Genomic DNA, 24,153 nt, shown 5'->3' with positions numbered 1-24,153 from the left:
GGTCACTTCCACTTTGATTATCACCCATTAATCTTCAGTATCTAAACATATATAATGCAACAAGCCTATAGTACCCCTTTTGCTAATAGGCACTATAAATCTTACTTTTATCTCTTTTTATATTGTTATATGGCTGGTCTCCTACGCCCCCCCCCCAAAGGTAAAACTCTGGCACATATGAGCATGTCCAGAGTGTCTTGCGCAGTTTTCCTTGCAAAATACTGCATATACAATTATATTTTATTATATACATTATATTTAACTTTTTACTAGTTATTTATATGCTTCTTCAATTTAAGTCAATAATTCTTTGCACCACAGGTTTTATATTCCTTGAAATATTTCAATATTTGTCTGTAATGCAACATAGCGAAGATTGGTTGATTCTTACAATACATCCTAATTAGATACTCAAGCTTGAGTGGCTCCTTTATGCTTTTTAATTTTTAAGGAGCCACAGTTTAATGATTATTTTCCACACCTTTTTTGGGTATAAATGAAGCACCCTTTGACTCTCTGTACGTTATAAAATAAGTTATATATATATCTTCAGTATATTTAAAAGCAAGAAAAATTTGAAAATGTGAGGTTTCGTTTATTTTCTACATATTTGAATTTTTCTGTGATACAGATATGACTTTATATTTTATATTATATTTTTTTTCCCTTCTGTAGTCACACATCTTTTGCAATATCGCATATATGTTGTATGTTGTATTTATATTTAACCTCAATAAAAATTATTTCAAGAAAAAAAAAAAAGTTGCACATAGAGAATAATACTACTAGCCTGTCAAAGGTAGAAAAGAAAAAATAAGATTTTCTAAAATAATGGCCTAGATTACAAGTGGAGCACAAAAATATCAGCGCAGTTGAGTGCTAATACTGTTCCAGTTAAATTAATTGCGCTCTCATTCTTGCAAGGTTATTGCTCGAGCAAAAGCTTAAGACATGCTAACATCTGGAGGTCTGGAAGTGCTGCTGTGCTAAATCCCTCTGCCCATAGCCTTCAAAGCGGCGTACTATAAAACCCTGTTCTGCCTTTCTTTCAAGCACTTACTCAAAAGTGCGCTAAGCCTAAGTGCACTAAAGCTCAAAGTGCGTTATGAAATAGTTTAATTTTTTTTTATTTTATTTATACTCATACATACACATGCATACAAATATACAGAGATTATACACTTTTGAGCCGTTCCCAGTAAAGAACCTTTTCAGATACCATATCACTATAAAACACTGTTTATACATTTAATTCAATTATAAACACACACAAGTATAGACATATATATATATATATATATATATATATATATATATATATATATATATATTCCACCAGTGGCATGCACTCATTCCCGTATTTTGCATTCACAGCCCAGGTGACTCCTCAAAAAATAGAGTAGAATTTCAGACATAAAGGAGGGCACTCACGGGTCTTTTCATCATCAAAACAGATACTTTATTTAATGTTTCATATTACACATGTCGATGTTTCGGCTCTCATAGTGAGCCTTTTTCAAGACAATCTTAATGTGTTATATTTGCAGCGTCTTACGCGCCTCTGCAAGAACAGTCTGTATCAATGATACATATTTCTCTTGGAGAGCGGTGTGAGACACTACAGAAAAAAATAGTTATTTCATTACTTTAAAAAAAATAAGCGTCATTTCTTGCAAACTGGGTACAGGCAGACAGCTGCCAGTACCTAACATGGCAGGTAATAGAGGGGGAGGGTTAAAGAGCTGTTTGGGGGGGGGGCTCGGGGAGGTTGGGTGGTAAGGGGGGATCCTACACTGCAGAAAATATATAATAAAAAAAAACTTTATTTTTATTATGGCTGACATTCTGCCAGTACTAAGATGGGGGTGACCTTTGGGGGGTGGAGGTGGAAAGAGAGCTGTTTAAGAGGGATCAAGGAGGGATTAGGGGGTAGGATCTGTCAGGTGGGAGGTTGATCTCTACGCTAAAGCTAAAATTAACCCTACAAGCTACCTAATTAATGCCTTCACTGCTGGGCTTAATACAAGTGTGGTGCGCAGCGGCATTTTCTAATTACCAAAAAGCAATGCAGAAGCCTTATATGTCTGCTATTTCTGAACAAAGGGAATCCCAGAGAATCATTTACAACCATTGATTGCACAAGCTGTTTGTAAATAATTTCAGTGAGAAACCTAAAATTGTGAAAAAGTTAACATTTTTTTTATTTGATCGCATTTGGCGGTTAAATTGTGGTATGACATATACCAAAATGGGCCTAGATTAATACTTTGGGTTTTCTGCTAAAACAAAATATATACATGTGAAGGGTTATTCAGGGATTCCTGACAGATATCAGTGTTACAATGTAACTTTTGCTAATTTTGAAAAAAAAATAGCAAAGTGCTACTTGTACTTATTGCCCTATAACTTGCAAAAAAAAAAGCAAAGAACATGTAAACATTATGTATTTCTCAACTCAGGACAAAATTTAGGTGGTTGTAGTTGTGTAACAGATTTTGGGGGTCAAAATTAGAAAAAGTGTGTTTTTTAAAAATTTGTTATCATATTTTATAATTGTTTTTATAGTAAGTTATATGATATGATGAAAATAATGATAATCTTTAGAAAGTCCATTTAATGGCAAGAAAAATGGTATATAATATGTTTGGGTACAGTAAATGAGTAAGAGGAAAATTACAGCTGAACACAAACACAGCAGAAATGTAAAAACAGCCATGGTCCTTAACAGGAGGAATATTGAAAAAACTTAAATTATGCTTACCTGATAATTTTCTTTTGTTCAGATGGAAAAAGTCCAAAGCTGCATTCATTACTTTTGGGAATTCAGAACTTGGCCACCAGGAGGAGGCAAAGACACCCCAGCCAAAGGCTTAAATATTCTTCCTACTTCCCCTATCCCCCACTCATTCTGCAGAGGAACAAGGCACAGTAGAAGAACTATCAAGGTGAAAAGGTGCCAGAAGAACAAAAATAACAGACGCCCCACACAAATAAATGTGGGCGGGAGCTGTGGACTTTTTCCATCTGAAGAAAAGAAAATTATCAGGTAAGCATAATTTAAGTTTTTCTTCATAAATGTAAAGAGTCCACAGCTGCATTCATTACTTTTGGGAAAACAATACCCAAGCTATAGAGGACACTGAATGCAAAACCGGGAGGGGAAAAGAGGCGGCCCATTCTGAGGGCACCAGGCCTGAAAACCCCTACCCAACAAAACCCCGCTTTGTCCGAAGCCGAGAGCAACTTTGAAAAAAAGGAAAAGGCCCAAGACACTGACCCGCAGATAGTCCACAGACTTGCTAGAGACCGCAGGAACTAGACTTGACTGAGTCAACAGCCTCCAAGAGACACCATCGCCAGCAGTCAGTATCCAAACAACACACCCCTTACAGAAATAAGCCACCTGATCTAACCTCCGACACACAGGGCAGGACAAAGACCCTCCAGAGAGAGGAAACCCCAGCTCATAAAGAAGACAAACTATCCCCTCAAAAGGGAAGGGCACAGATAAGAACAGCGTACATGTCCACAAGACATGAAGCCATAGTATGATCAAAACACGGACCAAATGAAATATCATCCAGACATCACTCCTGACCCATGCTCCCCCAGAAGGCTGAACTGGACCAGGTGATCCCACACCTGACAAGCCCCGGTTAGCGAAACACGGACAATATCATAAGCACACTCCCGGGAGGTATAGATGCACCAGTGCCAAAGATATGGCCATGCGGAACCGTGTCGTAACCTCCGGTGGGAATAGGCAACACTCCCTAGAAAGCATAAGTAGCATTTAAGTTACCTGCATGCGTAGTAAGAGTTGGTGGTAGGGAATTTGTCTCGTGAGAAATAGAATCCCCAGAGGTGGATGGCTCAGTGGGCACCCAATTCCTCTATCCTGAAGAACAGAGCTCTCTAAAACAGAATTCGGAACATAACTGATGGGCATGTATCACCCAGGCCAATTCATATTCTTCACAAGATGTAGAGTCTGAATCAGAAACATCCGTCTCCAAGAATCCTCCATAACTGGGACACTGCCACCTCCAGAGAACCAGACATCAGCGGACCAGGATTTCTCCATCGCCACACGGTCAGAAAAGCGGAAATGGAGACACAAGGTAAACCGCGCAGTCCATGCTAAAGTGCGTCTGATCGATAAGGCTGAGTCACTAAAAATAGGCCATAATGTTCCAAAATAGCCATGAGCCGAAGCAACACTACACAGTAGCAGACAGAATCACATAAAAAACATGATTCTAAACCCCCCTGTTCTTGATTCCTAGATACAAAAAGGAGCCTCACTGAGACCCTATGACTAACGACCTAATGTAGGTCTGAAACGTTTTTTGTTTTATGGTCCATGGAACAAACAGGGTCATTTTACTTCAAACTGCATAGGCTGGAGCACCTTTTCTTTTGGAGTTTCAAGTTTGACAGATAGTAGCGTCGCTTCTGCCATGGACTTGAGAGAAAAAAGCAGGCAGTGAAACTCGTCAATGCTGATTGCTTATGGAGCTGTTAATATGAGTCGGGATGGTTTTGCAGAAAGAGTTTCTCTGCATCTCTGGACTCTAACTTTCACCCATGCTTTCACTGAGAGGAATACTTAAAACTCCAGTCCCATGCTGAAGAGTACTACCCTCCACAAGAGACTATCGAAAACTTCTGACACTTCTCTGCCAACCTCCTGGGATGAAAGGCAAAGAATGACTGGGGGATGAGGGAAGTGGGAGGAGTATTTAAGCCTTTGGCTGGGGTGTCTTTGCCTCCTCCTGGTGGCCAGGTTCTGAATTCCCAAAAGTAATGAATGCAGCTGTGGACTCTTTCCATTTATGAAGAAAATGGTCTGGTAAATAAGGGGTTAATAATTTAAAAAAAAAGTTTTACATGTGTTTTGTTATTCTTCTATTATAACCCTAATACTTTAGGCTCCATATGCTAAGCAGCATGAGGTTCCTGCTTCCCACCAGAGTAAGAAGCAGCAGTCATCAGACTCTGATGCTTTTGATTTAGCAGAGAACATTTTCACCATGAACACGTTTGATGGTGTGATTGACAGGCCTATCTCACTAGCAATTGGTCACACAATAGAAGGGGTGGCATTACATACTCACTTGAGTGTGTAATAATCCAGATGGGCAGCGGACAAACAGGGTCAGCTGCCTGCACTCCACAAAGCTTTCTAGACAGGTTTGCAAGCTAAGCCTTTACTTCAGGTCCACAGTCATGCTATTTTTTTTTGTTATTTGTTGTGCTCAAGCCAAACACATAACTCACAACTTGTAATTTGAGCAATGTTTTGCAAAGCAACGCTGTCCCATTGAAGGTATAAGGTGTGCCAGAAAGATGTCGACCTCTGGTAATTCTGTTTAACCAGTCACTTATAATACGGGATTTGCACTATTCTGAGCTTGGGCCCACAATATTGATAGCCTACACTATGATATCAATAGTGCTCCACTTGTAATCTAGGCCAATATGAAGTCAGAGGTACACAATTTCTTCAAGCACACTAGTTAAAGTCAAATATAGGATTTTTAGCTAGGGCGTCAATTAACATTTAAATAAATTGAGCTGATTCAAAGTAATAGAAGAATTGGGAACAGAAGCAGCAGGCAACACTGTTTTCTTTCATTATTAGTAACTGTAGTTTGAGAAGCTAAGAGGGAGACACAACAGTGTATTTTATTCTAAAGTGTTTGATATAAGATTCAGAAAATATAAAATATTTTTTTTTCTATTCTCTACCTGCTGTTATCCTGCTGCTTAAAGAATGCTTTTGATGTGTTTGACATTGCCATTCTGAGTATTTGCTTTTATAAGTAAGTAAGCAAATTAGTATCTTGGACAATTTGTTTGTATTTCAGATCACTATCACTTAATGATGCCTTTGTAAAGTATACAGCACTTTAAAAAAAAATATATATTTTCATGTTTTATTTAAAGAAATCATAAAGTAAAGAAAAGTTGTATATATGCAGAATAAAAGCCAGAACAGAAGGGAACAAGTCAGAATTGCCAAATAATAAGTCAAATGGTTTAGAACAATATTTTAAAGATGAAAAACATAAAAATAAAATATTTTAGTACCCCTTCCCATCCAGGATAAATCCATAACAGAAAGGAATGACCTGGTAGCTCCACCACTTTCTAAATAGTGACACCAACCAAAATCACCTATTCCACAATACTAGGAAGAAAAGAGAAAAAATAAGCCACATAAAAAAAAAAATCTGCTAAAAATGTCTGGAACACCCACTTCCTAAATAGCCACACCAACCAAAATTAACTATTCCATAAGGCTATGAGGGAGAGACACAGTGAGCCACAGAGAACCAGAGAATCCACTTTTGAGTGTTCATTACATAACATAACATTTTACTCAAAAAACTCCCAAATTGACAAGCTTGCAAGTAGCCTCACCAACCTGATTTAAACATTTTAGAAGGCAATAAGAGAAAGAGACAACAAGTCACAGGTCCACCTAGATATTCATGTCTAAATATCTGTTGTGGACAAAAAAAAAATGTGTGCAAAAAAGGTCCAGAATTACCATTTCCTAAGAAGCCAAACCAGCTATATTTACCTATTCCACAAGTAAGAAGGGAGAGAGAGGCTATAAACCAATAAAATCTACCAGGGAATCCATGTGCAAGTTTCTATTTAAATCAAAATTGCATTTTGCTCTATAAAGGCACAGAATACTCATTTCCAAAGTAGCTATACCAACCAAATTCCCTGGTTTCCCAATGCTAGGATGAAGATAAAAAAGAGAAATAATGGCTGCCATATGAAAGTTTCATTTCTGGGTAAAAAAAAGGATTTGTGCCAAGAAAATCCCCACTTTCAAAGTAGCCCCACGTCCAAGTATCCATGGCAGTCAAAATATAATTGTGCACAAAATAGGTGTGGAAAATCAAATTCCCAAGAAGCTACACCAGCTAAATTCACCAATTCCACATGACTAGAAGGGTAACAGACAATAAGTACCAGACCCACCATGCAATCCATATGCAAGTATCTGTCCTCTGGATTTAAAAAAAGAGAATGCCCACATCAATCAAATTCACCCTTTCAAAGCATCCAGGAGGGAGGGAGCCTCAGAACAAAAGAATAAAGATCTGTAACTTGCCTCCCTGTCACCTATATTTAGAATGGGTTATAGAATGGGTGAACTTGATTGGTCTGGCTATTTGGGAAATGAAGGGTGTTCAGAGAAGTCTGTTCCGTGTTTCTTTGTGGATTAGAAGAGGTTAACACAAAGTTATTGTTTCAAAGTTTTTGAATGAGTTGACTTATTATACTGCTGTTCTAGCCTAATGAATTCTGGCTTTTAGCATGTCCCAAATATATATATACCTGTAGTTTGTCTGCAAATCATATAATTCATGCATTTATTAAGTATGATGAACTTACATATTTTGTTTCTCTTCCAGCAGGTTTCGGGAACTTTTGCTCCTGTAAGCATAAAAAAGCCTACATTAGAGATAACTATCCACATTTCTAATATAATAAATTACTTATTTTTATATTAAAGAACTACTATGTCAAAGGAAAAAACAAACAAAAAACAAGAAATGAGATCAGAGAAATGTCAAATTGTTATCTTTGTGTATTTCAAACACCTGTTGATTTTTTATTTCTGTACACTAAGAATTTTAATTTTAAATATTGCCCTACATTCACAGTAGAGCAAGTGTAACACGTGTACAGGGAATAGTTATATACATATATAGGCTTAAACATTATGGGACATAGGGAATAGTACTTGAGGATATATAGGGCACGATAATTTCACTTCGCACATCGGGGTATTACATAAACCCTGCCGGCAGTTCAAAAAGTGCCGTGAGTCTGATAAACTAGCGATGTCCAGAAATAAGTGTAAATACACATTTTTGGAGTCACCAGTGACTTTCGGCACTTTAGAAACTGCCGGCGCCTAAGAAAAGAAAAGAAAATATCAAATCTCCTGTAACAGTCTAACACGCCTCCCAAAAATAAGCCCGACACGTAAAAACCCCTATATCTGCAATCCCCCCTCTCACTACTAATAATAAATGTATTAACCCCTAGACTGACAACCCCCACAACGCAATAAGGCTAATTAAATTATTAACCCCTATATCCGCCATCAAACCTACACCAAAAGTAGCTACATTATTAACCCCTATATCCGCCATCAAACCCACACCGCAAGTAACTAAATTATTAACCCCTAAATCCGCCATTAACCCACAATGCAATAAAGCTATTCAAGTATTAACCCCTAAACTGCCATAGTCCACAATGCAATAAACCTAACCCATAACCTAACCCCCCTAACCTAACCCCCCTAACCTCCCCTAAATGAACCCAAATTACTTAAATTAAATTAATTTAACCAAATACTAAAGTTACTATAAAATTAAAAAAAACTAACACTGGCTGATTTGAATAGCCAATAGAATTTCAGTAGTTCTTATCCTATTGGCTGATTTGAACAGCCAATAGGATTTCAGTAGCTATCATCCTATTGGCTGATTTGAATTTGAAGGCTCAAATCAGCCATTAGGAATTCAAGGGACGCCACTTTTAATCGCGTACCTTGAATTTCTATTCGGTGTATGGCGGAGATCGTATGAAGATGATCTCCACTCTCCATGGCTCCGCAGTCACCGGTCTTCAGTTCCAGGCTCGCGGGTCTTCAGTTCCAGGGTCGCCAGTCTTCAGCTCCGTGGTCATCGGTCCTCAACTCCACCCTGCGCCGGCTGGTTCCTGGAAGAAGCAAGAAGAGGTCGCCGCTTGGAAGGAGACTTCACCGCCTGGAACAGGATCTTCTCCGCCGGACTTCAGGACAGGTGAGGACCACTTGGGGGTTAGACTTAGGGTTTTTTTGGGGGGGTTATTTTTTTTAGATAGGGTGAGCAGTAAAAGAGCTTACTGTCCTTTTAAGGGCAACACGCAACAGATGCCCTTTTTTACGGCAATGGGTAGTTTAGGGTTTTTAGTGTTAGGTTATTTTATTTGGGGGGGTTTGGTGGGTGGGGGGTTTTACTGTTAGAGGGGGTTGTGTATTTTTGGGAAAAAGAGCTGATTATCTTGGGACAATGCCCTGCAAAAAGCAATTTTAAGGGCTTCTGGTAGTTTATTAGATTAGGGGGTGTTTTTATTTTGGGGGATCTTTTTTAATTTCATAGGGATTAGGTATAATTTTTGTAGAATTTTGTAATTTTATTTTTTATTTTCAGTAATTGTAGCTTAAAGGGACAGTCAATTCCAGAATTTTGATTAGACTATCCCTTTAATCTATACTTAGTTTATTTGTATTTTTAAAGTAGTGTTATTTTTTTAAATTTATTAGTAACTTTAGTATTTGGTTAATTTAGGTAATTTGGGTTCATTTAGGGGAGGTTAGGGGGGTTAGGTTAGGGGGTTTAGGTTAGGGGTTAGGTTTATTGCATTGTGGACTATGGCGGTATAGGGGTTAATACTTGAATAGGTTTATTGCGTTGTGAGCTATGGCGATTTAGGGGTTAATACTTGAATAGGTTTATTGCGTTGTGGGCTTTGGCAGTTTAGGGGTTAATACTTGAATAGGTTTATTGCGTTGTGGGTTAATGGCGGTTTTAGGGGTTAATAATTTATGGCTAGAGTTATTGTCACCGCTCACTTACCTACAGCACTGGTATTACAGGTTTACAAAAACCCGGAGTTAACAGGCAAGAAGTGAGCGTAAAGTAAAATTGAGCTCCATACCGCACTCCAATACCAGTGCTGCTCATGCACGGTTTCCCCCTAGACATCAATGGGGAGAGCCGGCTGAAAAAAAGTCTAACACCTGCAAAAAAGCAGCATAGGGGGGCGGAGCCAAGCTGTCCTGGGACATGGCCGTGTTTCTGTAGAGCTCCGGTGATGTTGCAGCTCACCTAACTCAGAATTCACAGGTGAAGGCCTTAAATACACCACACTGGACCCCTAAAACTTGCCAGCAAAGACCGGAGCGGTATTTGGAGACACATTCGCACCTTCAAAGATCTCCTAATACCACATCTCCTAGCATATTTTCAAAGTATAGACGAAAACAAAAAGTTTCCCCCCTTAGCCCTACAAGCTAATATAACTATGATCCCGAAACCAAACAAAGCTAAGACATTAATAAACTACAGACCAATCTCCCTGTTAAACACAGACATAAAGATTTTCGCTAAAGTTATAGCCAACAGACTTAACTTAATTTTACCTAAGATCATTCACCAAGACCAGGTCGGTTTTGTTCCTCATCGCAAAGCCAGGGATAATACCCATCTGCTGTGGCATGCCAAATCTAAAAACATTCCTTCAATCTGGCTCTCTACCGACGCCGAAAAGGCCTTCGACAGAGTAGGATGGCCTTTTCTAGAGGCGACATTACAAGCTTTTGGGTTAGGAGACAAGCTACTACATAGAATCTTTGCTCTTTACAATGAACCCAGTGCTAGAGTGATCCTTAATGGGGTCTTATCAGACCCGTTTCGGATTACAAACGGCACCAGACAGGGCTGTCCCCCTTGCTATTTACATGCCTTATTGAAACACTGGCGATTAGAATTAGATCAAATCAGGAAATTTGGGGCATGATGGTAGAGAGAGAAGAGTATAAGATGTCTCTTTTTGCAGATGACATCCTTTTCTCTCTGATAGATCCAGTCATAACAATCCCACCCCTCATGAAAGAGCTGGAGATAATAAGTAACTAATTTTAATATTAACCAAACTAAATCCAAAATGCTAGGAGTAGCTATTGATCACCAAACGGAAACACTAATAACCAAAATATGCCCATTTCATTGGAGTGGGAAGTCCCTGAGATACTTGGGAATACAGCTAGCAGACAATTTTGATGCTCTGTTCAAATTAAACTATATCCAAATTAAAAATATACTTATGAGAGATTTATCATCTTGGACAAGGAAACATCTGTCCTGGCTAGGCAGGATTAATACAGTCAAAATGAACGCATTCCCACGCCTGTTATACATTATGCAAACCCTCCCTATTCTACTCCCAAACACTTACACCTTACAGATGCACAGGCTATTTAGTTCCTTCATCTGGAATAGACGTCCCCCTAGGATAAACAAACACACTATGATGCGCTCAATAGCTCAGGGAGGCCTAAGCGTTCCTGATGTTGACTCGTACCGTAGGTCCATAATTCTCCAGAGAATTCTCGATTGGAGAATACACAAAGACCATAAGAGATGGATTTTACTGGAAGAAAATGTAAACCCTAGTACCATATCTATCCTCTTGCCCAGGCCCGCTAACATCACTTCTCCACAATAGCGAATTCTCACTATCATTAATAGCTAAAAACATAGAGATACACAAAGAGAACAGGGAGGTCTCAGCAATGCAAAATATGGATAATGATCAATTATGCACCCAAGAGAGGCTGATAGATATGGGTCATGATTGGGCTGCAAACTGGTTTTCTTATAGGAGAACACACCATTATATCACAACTCACCCACATTATGCAAACATGACACGCTCACTAACAAACTAGGAAAAACGATATGCTTCCACTCCCCCAATTAAACATAGTCTCTCACATATCTATAACATTATTGCTCAATCACTCCCGGGCAATCTACCACGTTCAATTGAAATGTGGGAGAGAGAACTAGGGATAATTATTACTCCCCAGACTGCAACTAACATTTTTCACAATACCAAATCCGCCTCCACATCAGCATCCATTAAGGAAATAAACTACAAAATATTACATGGTTGGTACCTTACACCCAAGCGGTTACATAAATTGTTCCCAAAGGCTAATAACTGCTGCTGGCGATGTGGACATGTTGGAAGTAATATGAGCCAAATGTGGTGGTGGTGCTCTCAGATTAACACGCTATGGCGCAATATAATCAATATAATCAGTGAGATAGAATATATCTTGCAGGCCCTTCTCCCCTTAGACCCTCTAGTCTGGCTGCTAAATAAATCCATTAAACTCCCCCAAGCTCACTTTAGATCTCTATTAAAGATTTTGATAAACAGCGCAAAAGTTCTGATAGCTCTAAATTGGAGATCAACTGAAGTGGTCTCTATAAAACTTTGGCAAAATAAGGTCACGGATATGATTGAAATGGAGGAATACGGTTCCTACTTGTCTGGCAATAGGGAGCAATTTATTGAAGTACAACACACATGGGAACGATATATTAAAGATAGAAAGCTCTAGACCCCCTTTTGAAAATACCTGAGGCTAATTGTAGTTCATAGTTATTATTGGTTCAATACATACATTGGTACAGATATTAATCAATCGTCAAGGCAAACTAATAAAGATACTGCTACAGGCGCTGAGACATCAGGGTTATGGTTAAAAACAAACTTATAAAAAGTTAAAATGAGAATCCGTGATGCATGTTCTTTTATTTTTTTTTTGAGTACTTTTGATATCAGATGTGTATTCATTTATGTGTATTATTTACAAAAACTGTCAGACAACTGAGATCTGTCATTTAAATTGTACATTTTTCTTTTCTGTATTCAGTATTATGGATTCTTAATAAAAAAGATTTTGAAAAAAAAAAAAAAAAAAGCAGCGTAAAGCACAGTAACGCAGCCCCATTGATTCCTATGGGGAAACAAAATTTATGTTTACACCTAACACCCTAACATGAACCCCGAGTCTAAACACCCCTAATCTTATACTTATTAACCCCTAATCTGCCACTCCGGACATCGCTGCCACTATAATAAACATGTTAACCCCTAAACCGCCGCATCACAAACACTAGTTAAATATTATTAACCCCTAATCTGCCGCCCCTAACATCGCCGCCACCTACCTACGTTTATTGATTGGAACAGCCAATAGAATGCAAGCTCAATCCTACTGGCTGATTGGATCAGGATTGAAGCTCAATCCTATTGGCTGATTGCATCAGTCAATAGGATTTTTGCAACTTTAATTCCGATTGGCTGATTCTATCAGCCAATCAGAATTCAAGGGACGTCATCTTGGATGACGTCATTTAAAGGAACCTTCATTCTGCAAGAAGATGATGATTGAAGAGCATGCTCTGCGCCGGATGTCTTGAAGATGGACCCACTCCGCACTGGATGGATGAATATAGAAGATGCCTTCTGGATGAAGACTTCTGCCCGGTTGGATGAAGACTTCTGCCGCTTCGTTGAGGACTTCTGCTGGCTTCGTTGAGGATGGATGTCAGGTCTTTAAAAACTGTAAGTGGATCTTTGGGGTTAGTGTTAGGCTTTTTTAAGGGTTTATTGGGTGGGTTTTATTTTTAGATTAGGGGTTTGGGCACTTGAAAAAGAGCTAAATGCCCTTTTAAGGGCAATGTCCATCCAAATGCCCTTTTCAGGTAGTTTAGTTTTGGGGGGGCTTTTTATTTTGATAGGGATATTAGATTAGGTGTAATTAGTTTAAATATCTGATAATTTATTTTTTTATTTTGTGCAATTTAGTGTTTGTTTTTTTTGTAATTTAGGTAATTGTATTTAATAAATGTAATTTATTTAATTGTAGTGTAAGGTTAGTGTAAGACAGGTTAGGTTTTATTTTACAGGTAAATTTGTATTTATTTTAGCTAGGTAGTTAGTAAATAGTTAACAACTATTTACTAACCATTCTACCTAGTTAAAATAAATACAAACTTACCTGTGAAATAAAAATAAAACCTAAGATAGCTACAATGTAACTATTAGTTATATTGTAGCTATCTTAGGGTTTATTTTACAGGTAAGTATTTAGTTTTAAATAGGAATTATTTAGGTAATAATAGTAAGTTTTATTTAGATTTATTTTAATTATATTTAATTTGGCGGGTGTTAGAGTTAGGGTTAGACTTAGGTTTAGGGGTTAATACATTTAGTATAGTGGCAGCGACATTGGGGGTGGCAGATTATGGGTTAATAAATGTAGGTAGGTGGCGGCGATGTTAGGGGTGGAAGATTATGGGTTAATGATATTTAACTAGTGTTTTTGATGCAGGAGTGCTGTGGTTTAGGGCTTAATATGTTTATAATAGTGGCGTCGATGTCCGGAGCGGCAGATTAGGGGTTAATAATTTTATTTTAGTATTTGCGATGCGGGAGGGCCTCGGTTTAGGGGTTAATAGGTAGTTTATGAGTGTTAGTGTACTTTTTAGCACTTTAGTTATGAGTTTTAAACTACAGTTTTGTAGTGTAAAACCCATAACTATTGACTTTCAGTTTACGGTATGGATCTTGACGGTATTGGCTGTACCGCTCACTTTTTGGCCTCCCAGGCAAACTCGTAATACTGGCGCTATGGAAGTTCCATTGAAAAAGGACATATTGAAAACTGCGGGAATTACGTTGCGTTACAGCCAAAAAAATGTGCGGTGCAGCTAAACCTGCAAAACTTGTAATACCAGCGGTAGTAAAAAAAGAGCCTTAACACTGCTTTTTCACCCATACCGCAAAACTCATAATCTAGCCGTTAGTTACTTGCGGTGTGGGTTTGATGGCGGATATAGGGTTTAAAAATTTAGTTACTTGCGGTGTGGGTTTGATGGCGGATATAGGGGTTAATAGTTTAATTAGCCTTAATGCGTTGTGTGGGTTTGGCGGTCTAGGGGTTAATATATTTATGATTAGTAGTGAGAGAGGGGGATTGCAGATATTGGGGTTTTTACGTGTCGGGTTTTTTTTTGGGAGGGGTGTTAGCCTGTAATGGGAGATTTGATATTTTCATTACTTTTCTTAGGCGCTGGCAGTTTCTAAAGTGCTGTAAGTCACTGGCGACTCCAGAAATTTGTATTTACGCTTATTTCTGGACATCACTAGTTTATTAGACTTACGGCACTTTATGAACTGCCGGCGGGGTTTATGTAGTACTCCGATGTGCAAGGTGAAATTACGGATGGCGCGGGTTGCAGAGCTTGCGCTGAAGCCTGCGCCGTATATGTAATCGTGCCCCTGGTGTTCAAAAAGAATTAACTTGCTTTACTTCTTTACTGATTTTACATTAGAGGATTCCATTTTATATTGCCAACACGCATTAAATCTATTTGCTTTCAGGAAATGTTATTCAGACAACTCTTCAGAGACAAAAGGCGAGGAGAATACAAACAGCTTTTCGGGTCAATATCTATTGCTATGTATACAGTGTGAGATGTTACCAGCTTTAACATACAGAGTTATGACATATTTAATCAATGTTTATTGAATTGAAGAAACCGTAAAAACAATTGACTTTATTTTACTCTTGGTATCTCCACAGCGATATAAATAAACCAGGCTCCACATAATACGTTCAGCTAGTTAGTGAAATGCATACAATATTAATTATGATGCAATAACATGGGTTCCCCTCAAAATGCTCTAGTAAAATGTTCTTGCCAAGAATTTACCTTTGAAACATATTTACTGTTCTTATTGTTTTTGATGATTTTAACTAAGGACCAGCGACGTACCCTGTATGTCGTTGGCCTTTTTTTGGGACTTGATTGTTTTATAGCGCGGTCTTGCCACCAGCGTTGAGACTGCTCTATTCCACAAAGCCTGCTGGAGGGAGTGCATTAATAGCGTGTTCTTGCTAGACTTATGCTATTATGTCCTGAAAAAACCCTTAACAACCAGTGACATACAGGGTACATTGTGGTCATTAAGGGGTTAATGGTTCAAAGTAAGATGTACTTTTTAAATGATTCTCTTTATCAAACACCTGAAGATGTGCAAAACATTTCTAGTAATCATACGCCATTAATGCAACTTGTAAACACTTGCAAGGCAAAATGAAGAAGCCTTTATTTTTTTTACTTTTGCATCATGTACTGTAAATACTCATGCGACATATATTTTATTATTCATTTTATTATATTCTTCTAATACAGTAAGCCTGATATTCATAACCTCGCCACTCATTCTACAACACAAGGTCTAAAAAAATCCAAATATTTTGTAGGATTTCTCTCCATGCCAGCGAGGTTTTAAATATAAGGTCTTGGAAGTCTCTGGTACAAATGGACTTTCCTGGTGGTGAGGGATGTGGTTTGGCTTTTTATCAACAGCGCTGAACACAGTTTTACACCTCAAGCAATCTGTTATAGAAAGCCAGTCTCAATGTACATTGTCAGAGTGCGTACAGCTAAAACTAAACACAGATAAGCAAGTGGTGCTGTGCATTGCAGTGTATGTTGTCAATAATGGATATGAATAGAAATGAGGAGATCCTGCTTAAAGGGAGACAACATTCAGCATTTTTCTTTCATGATTCAGATAGAGGATACAATTTTAAACAATTTTCCACTTTACTTTTATTATCATATTTGGTTTATTCTCTTGGTATTCTTTATTGATGGAGCAGCTATGCATTACTGGGAGCTAGCTGACCACATCTGGTGAGCCAATGATAGCAAGCATATAAAGTACAGCCACCAATAACCATCTAGCTCCCAGTAGTGAATTGCTGCTTCAGAGCCTACAGAACATACGGCTAGATTACGAGTTGTACGTTACAGTTTTTACACTGAAAAAATGTCCATTTCAGTGAAAAACACTAACGCAGCCATTATGAGTCTTGTTGGTATAGCTGTACCGCAAGCATTTTAGCCTGTAACACAACGTCAACCCCACACTCAAAAAAAATTACGTTTTTGCGTGGGATTTCCATAGCACCAGTATTACAAGTTGTGCGGTGAGGCTAAAATGCTTGAGATCCAGCCTATACTGACACGATCCGTTCCGCTATCTGAGATCAGTAGTTATGAGTTTTGTGCAACAAAAATGTTTCACAAAAGTACACTGACACCCATAAACTACCTATTAACCCCTATTCCGCCGCCCTCCCGCATCGCGAACACTAATTAAAACTTATTAACCCCTAATCTGCCACTCGCAACATTGCCGCCACTGATAAAAGTTAGTAACCCCTATTCCGCCGCTCCCCAAAATTGCCGCCACTAAATAAAGTTATTAACCCCTAAACCTCTGGCCTCCCACATCGCCGCCACTAAATAAACCTATTAACCCCTAAACTGCCAGCCCCCCACATCGCAAAAAATCTAAATTAAACTATTAACCCCTACACCTAACAACCCCCTAACTTTAAAATAAAATTACAATATCCCTATCTTAAAATAAATAAAAACTTACCTGTGAAATTAAAAATACCTAAGTTTAAACTAACAATTAACCTAACATAACTATTATACTAAACTATTATACTAAAATCAAAATAACTACCAAATAAATAAACTAAATTAAACATTAAAAAAACTAACACTAAAGTTAAACAAAATTAAGTATAACATTACAAAAAATAAAAATTCTAAATTACGAAAAATAACAAATTAAATTATCCAAAATAAAAACAATTACACCTAATCTAATAGACCTATAAAAATAAAAAAAATAAACCAAAATAAAAAAAAACCTAGCCTACAATAAACTACCAATAGCCCTTAAAAGGACCTTTTGTAGGGCATTGCCCTAAAGAATTCAGCTCTTTTACCTGTAAAAAAATACAAAGACCCCCCAACAGTAAAACCCACCACCCAACCAACCCCCCAAAATAAAAAAACCTACCTCTAACAAAAACCTAAGCTACATATTGCCCTGAAAAGGGCATTTGTATGGGCATCTTTTAAAAAAGCCCAAACCCTTATCTAAAAAAAAATAACACCCAAAAAAAGTAAAAAATATAAATAACACTAACTCCCAACGATCCACTTACAGTTTCTGAAGTCCGGACATCCAGGCGGTGAAGTCTTCATCCAGGTGGCGAGGTCTTCATCCATCCAGACGGCGTCTTCTATCTTCATCCAGGCAATGATTTCTATCTTCATCCGGCAGCACGGAGCGGGTCCATCCTTGAAGACATCCGGCGCGGAGTGTCCTCTTCATATGGTCACCACAGTACACTGAATCTTCAATGCAAGGGAGCCTTTTCAAAACGGCATCCCTTGTATTCCTATTGGCTGATTTTTGAAATTCAAATCAGCCAATAGGATGAGAGCTACTAAAATCCTATTAGCTGTTCAAATCAGCCAATAGGATGAGAGCTACTGAAATTCTATTAGCTATTCAAATCAGTCAATAGAATTTCAATAGCTCGTATCCTATTGGCTGATTTGAACAGCCAATAGGATTTCAGTAGCTCTCATCCTATTGTCTGATTTGAAATTCAAAAATAAAATCAGCCAATAGGAATGCAAGGGACGCCATTTTGAAAAGGCTCCCTTGCATTGAAGATTCAGTGTACTGTGGTGACAGTGACAGTATGAAGAGGATGCTCCGCGCTGGATGTCTCCAAGGATAGACCCGCTCCACGCTGCCGGGATGAAGATAGAAGATGCCGCCGGGATGAAGATAAAAGACACTGTCTGGATGCATGAAGACCTCGCCACCTGGATGAAGACTTCTCGCCACCTGGATGTCCTGACTTCAGAAACTGTAAGTGGATTGTCGGGGGTTAGTGTTAGGTTTTTTTTTACTTTTTTTGGGTGGTTTTTTTTAGATTAGGGTTTGGGCTTTTTTAAAAGAGCTAAATGCCCTTTTAAGGGTGATGCAAAAGAGCTGAATGCCCTTTTAAGGGCAATGCCCATACAAATGCCTTTTCAGGGCAATGGGTAGCTTAGGTTTTTGTTAGAGTTAGGTTTTTATTTTGGGGGGTTGGTTGGGTGGTGGGTTTTACTGTTGGGGGGTCTTTGTATTTTTTTTACAGGTAAAAGAGCTGATTTTAAGGGCTATTGGTAATTTATTGTAGGCTAGGGTTTTTTATTTTTGGGGGTAGGGCTTTTTTATTTTTATAGGTCTATTAGATTATTTGTAATTGTTTTTATTTTGAATAATTTTGATTGTTATTTTTTTGTAATTTAGTATTTTTTATTTTTTGTAATTTTAGACTTAAATTTTTTTTAGTAGTGTTAGATTTTTTTAATATGTAATTTAGTTTATTTAATTGTTAGTTATTTTAGTATAATATTTATGTTAGGTTAATTGTTTATTTAGCAGCGATGTTGGGTAACGGCGGAATAAGGGTTTAATAGCTTTATTATAGTGTCGGCGAAATTGGGGTGCGGGAGAATAGGGGTTAATAACTTAATTATAGTGGTGTGATGTCGAGGAGCGGCGGAATAGGGGTTAATAACTTATATTAGTGGCAGCGATGTCGGGAGTGGCAGATTAGGGGTTAATAACTTATTTCAGTGTCAGCAACGTCAGGGGCAGCAGATTAGGGGTGTTTAGATGTGGGGTTTAAACGTAACTTTTTTTCCCCCCATAGACATAAATGGGGTTGCATTACGGAGCTTTTCATTCCGCGCTTCAGGTGTTGTTTTTTTTTCTAACACGCTCTCCTCATTGATGTCTATCGGGAAAGCGGGCATGAGCACGTATTCTCAGCCCTTGGATTTTGTGTGATATGGAGCTTATCGCCACTATATTGCACGCCCAAGGGGGCTTTTTAGAAACTTGTAATAGCAGCGCTAAGGAGATTGAAATAAATGCATTTGTTTTGCACCCTCTATGGCGCAAAACTTGTAATCTAGGCGTTTGTAAGTAAAAAAACAAATGTATGCGGAGCAAGGGTGTAAAATTTAAAATATAAACGTGTATTAATATAAAGCATGGAAGAACATTTAAAAAAAACTTACAAGTATGGCTCAAAATTTCCACTCTTTACTAGCCATGGGTGAATAGAAATTTAATGTTGGCGAGTAAAAGTTAGTGAGTGAGAACACTCCTATTGTAGCATTGACAATTACATTTTGGGCTATGTGCTAAAATTATTATCTGAAGGGATATCATATATCCTAGAAAGGGCAAGGATACGATATTCTTCTAGGGCTGTAGGAACGCCATTAGTGTTAGACTGTTACTTTTGAGAGGGTAAACGGGGCAGAGAGAGAGAGAGATTGGATAGGAAAAGTAAAGTGGAGAAGAAGATAGGTTTACAAGCAGTGGCGTCACTAGGGGGGTGCGGGGGGTGCGGGCCGCCCCCGGGTGACACCCTCCAGGGGGTGACACCAAAAAAAAAAATTTTTTTTTTTTTTTTTTTTTTTTAAATTTTATTGAAATTCATAAAAATACAATGTTGAGATGCATAGATTATTTTATTAGAGGCTGGCATTTGTGAACATTAGTGGGACTGGGGAAGTTGTAGACACACAATTTTTTTGCCCCTTGAGCCAGTGCTGCAATTTCAACAAATAGTTTTCCCGGCTGCTTTTGCTTGTTTGTACTTTGCTCCTCCCCTGCCCAATTTCACTATGAATGTTGTGGGTGTGCCGTGGGGCTTGCAAACTTGCGCTGCTAGCCTAAACCTGCCTGCCTATCTGTGCTCACTGCTCAGTGACACGCGGCCCAGGGCTGTGCACTGACGGACTTGGAATAGAGTCAGAGAGTAGAATTTTCATAGTTTACACGCCTAAACCTTTTCTTCAGTGATTTATTTTAGAGTGCTCTGTTTATCTTTCATTTGATGTTCTGCTGAGCCAGGGAGCAGCTCTAGGCATGAGCTTCATAATTAATGCAGTGCAGTTTACATATTGTGTATGTGTGTGTCTGAGTTTTTGTGTGTCTAAGTTTTTGTGTGTCTGAGTTTTTGTGTGTCTTAGTGTTTTTGTGTGTGTGTCTGAGTGTGTTTCCGAGTGTTTGTGTGTGCACCTGAGTATGTTTTTAAGTGTGTCTGAGTGTTTGTATGTGTGTTTGCCTGTGTTTTTGTGTGTGTCTGCTTTCTGGGGGGGGGGGGGGTGACACCATGACTTACCGCACCGGGTGACACCAACCCTAGTGACGCCACTGTTTACAAGATAGTGGAGAAAAAAAAGAAAGAGTTTAGAGACATGAGAGAGTGGAAAGAAACAGTGTTAAGAGAAGATATGGGGGCTGATTATCAAGCTCTGTATAGAGCTTGATGCCCCTGTTTCCGCGCAAGCCTTCAGGCTCACCGGAAACAGAAGTTATGAAGCAGCGGTCTAAAGACCCCTGCTCCATAACTTGTCCGCCTGCTCTGAGGCCGTGGATAGAAATCCACCCAATTGAATACGATCGGGTTGATTTACAACCCCTGCTTGCGGCCGATTGGCGCAAATCTGCAGGGGGCGGCATTGCACCAGCAGTTCATAAGAACTGCTGGTGAAATGCATTTATCAATGTGCAGCGGACATGATATGCTACATGTATCATGTCCGCTCGCACTATGATAAATCTACCCTATGGCCTAAGAGATAAGGAAGAGGGTAAAAGAGAGATTGGAGAGACAGAGGGGAGATAGATAGTTAAGAATGAGAAGGGAGAGATGATAATTATTAAAAGAAAATATTCAGGTCTGCTATTACCTTCAATGATTGTCAGTACTCTCTTTTCTCCACTCTCTCACTTCAACAACTTTCTATTTCTATCCAGCTGTTATCCTACCCAGAACCACCAAGTTGATGTTGCTAACTGCTATGCACTTATTTTTGCAAATCTGTATGTAGCATTATTTAATTTGCTAAGGTATAAAATAAAATAATATAAAAAATAACTGTACAATAATGTGTGTAACAATGGCTAAACATATGCAAAGAGGGGGTGGAGTAGTGGGTGTGGTATGGGCAGGTAGTGGGTAGGATCAGAAGTGGTGAGTAGCTTACGACCTGAAATTTTGAGCCTTGCTTACAAGTGTCTATCAACAGAACACACCCAATAAACAAAGCAAATTTGATAATATAAGTAAATTGGAAAGTTGATACACACACTCTGTCTTAATCATGAAAGTGTAATTTTGATTTTATTTTCCTTTTAAGTGAAGAATATATAAAGGATATTAGCAGATGGAGGACTAGACTATTGTATTACTATGTATATCACAGATTAATATGATACTTCGGGGCCGAATGGCCCCTGATGCCCCTGTTTCCACGCAAGCGTTCAGGAAACAGCAGTTATGAAGCAGTGGTCTTAAGACCGCTCCTCCTTAACTGGTCTGCTGCCTCTGAGGCTGCTGACATCAATCCGCCCGATCCTATATGATCGGGTTGATTGACAACCCCTGCTAGCAGCCGATTGGCCCAAATCTGCAGGGAGCAGCATTGCACAAGCAGTTCACCAGAACTGCTTGTGCAATGTTAAATGCCGACAGTGTATGCTGTCGGCATTCAGCGATGTCTGCCGAACATGATACACTACAGCGTATCATGTAGGACAGACATTGATAAATTGGCCCCTTCATCTACTGTAATATTTTTACAGTTTATAAATTACTATAAGCGGATATTATGCTGCAACCATTTTGCCTCTAGTATACACCCTAGGAGTAGTTGAGTTTTCTGATATTTTAGAATAAAGTTTCAAAGTACTGCATTAATATTTTGTTCATTGTATAGTGAGATTAGTGGGTAGTACTTTTTATAGCAGTTTAAAAACAGGCTTTTTGTATTTCTTTGCTTCTCTAATCTCCTGGGAATAGTGAGTGACAAGAGGATTGATAGATAAGAATGGGACAGGAGAGAGAAAGTGAAAAAAGAGATAGAAAGTTAAAAGGGATTAAAAAATAGAAAAAAGTATATAAGCCTGAGAGAGGACGAAAGTAACCTTTTTATAAAAACCCTCAGAGGTGGCAGATTTAAATTTTTGCCGACCCCTCCTACCAGGGTCATTGAAAACCTCTGCTTTTGCTCAAATGGTTTTGCAAGAGCAGGGGGATTGCTATCTGCAAATGCATATAGGCAGGTTTCCTTCTTGTGACGCTTGTTCATCTGCAGCTTCTTAATTGTCGCCCAGTATGTTTTACAATCTTAATAATAATAAGCAATTGTACATTTTATAAAGCTCCAAGATAATAAATAATTTAATATGTTTTGGTCCAGATTACGAGTGGGTCGTTAAGCGTTAGGTGCAAGCGATAAGGGGTTTATCGCGGGTATTTGCGTATGTCGGGTTTTCCACTAGTATTACATGTTGAAAGTAAATGCGATCGCTTGAGCACAATCATGATTAGAGCCCTTTGCCATTAAGTAGATGAAAATATGTAAAAACATATATGCAATATTAATATTTAACCCCTTAATGACCGGACCATTTTTCAATTTTCTTACCCTTAATGACAATGGCTATTTTTACATTTCTGCGGTGTTTGTGTTTAGCTGTAATTTTCCTCTTACTCATTTACTGTACCCACACATATTATATACCGTTTTTCTTGCCATTAAATGGACTTTCTAAAGATACCATTATTTTCATCATGTCTTATAATTTACTACAAAAAAAATAATAAAATATGAGGAAAAAATGGAAAAAAACACACTTTTTCTAACTTTGACCCCCAAAATCTGTTACACATCTACAATCACCAAAAAACACCCATGCTAAATAGTTTCTAAATTTTGTCCTGAGTTTAGAAATACCCAATGTTTACATGTTCTTAGCTTTTTTTGCAAGTTATAGGGCCATAAATACAAGTAGCACTTCGCTATTTCCAAACCACTTTTTTTCAAAATTAGCGCTAGTTACATTGGAACCCTGATATCTGTCAGGAATACCTGAATATCCCTTGACATGTATATATTTTTTTGTTAGAAGACAACCCAAAGTATTGATCTAGGCACATTTTGGTATATTTTATTCCACCATTTCACCGCCAAATGCGAGCAAATAAAAAAAAAACTTTACATTTTTCACAATTTTAGGTTTCTCACTGAAATTATTTACAAACAGCTTGTGCTATTATGGCATAAATTGTTGTAAAAGCTTCTTTGGGATCCCCTTTGTTCAGAAATAGCAGACTTATATGGCTTTGGCATTGCTTTTTGGTAATTAGAAGGCCGCTAAATGCTGCTGCGCACCACATGTAAATTATGCCCAGCAGTGAAGGGGTTAATTAGGTAGGTTGTAGGGAGCTTGCAGGGTTAATTTTAGCTTTAGGGTAGAGATCAGCCTCCCACCTGACACATCCCACCCCCTGATCCCTCCCAAACAGCTCTCTTCCCTCCCCCACCCCACAAATGTCCCCGCCATCTTAAGTACTGGCAGAAAGTCTGCCAGTACTAAATAAAAGGAGTTTTTTTTTTTTTTTTTATAAAAAAAATAAAATATTTTAGCTGTGATGGACTCCTGCCTTAGCCCCAACCTCCATGATCCCCCCCCCCAGCTCTCTAACCCTCTCGCCTATCTAATTGCGGCCATCTTGGGTACTGGCAGCTG

General features: G+C 38.4%; 1 protein-coding gene across 9 annotated transcripts in view; it reads right to left on the bottom strand.

Annotated features, from left to right (window-relative positions):
- Positions 1-24,153, bottom strand: part of MLIP (muscular LMNA interacting protein) — an 868,816-nt gene that overhangs the window by 218,672 nt on the left and 625,991 nt on the right. For all 9 annotated transcript variants that reach the window (XR_008402011.1, XR_008402012.1, XM_053710391.1 and 6 more), the window contains one exon: positions 7,420-7,461. Coding sequence is in view for 7 of the 9 variants with exons in the window: in XM_053710391.1 (XP_053566366.1) it covers positions 7,420-7,461 (42 nt within the window). In the remaining 2 variants the exon portion in view is untranslated. The remainder of the gene's footprint in view (positions 1-7,419; positions 7,462-24,153) is intronic.

The sequence above is a fragment of the Bombina bombina genome, chromosome 4 (genome assembly GCF_027579735.1).
Source record: "Bombina bombina isolate aBomBom1 chromosome 4, aBomBom1.pri, whole genome shotgun sequence".
NCBI lineage: Eukaryota > Metazoa > Chordata > Amphibia > Anura > Bombinatoridae > Bombina > Bombina bombina.
This window is presented reverse-complemented; position numbering and strand designations above follow the sequence as displayed.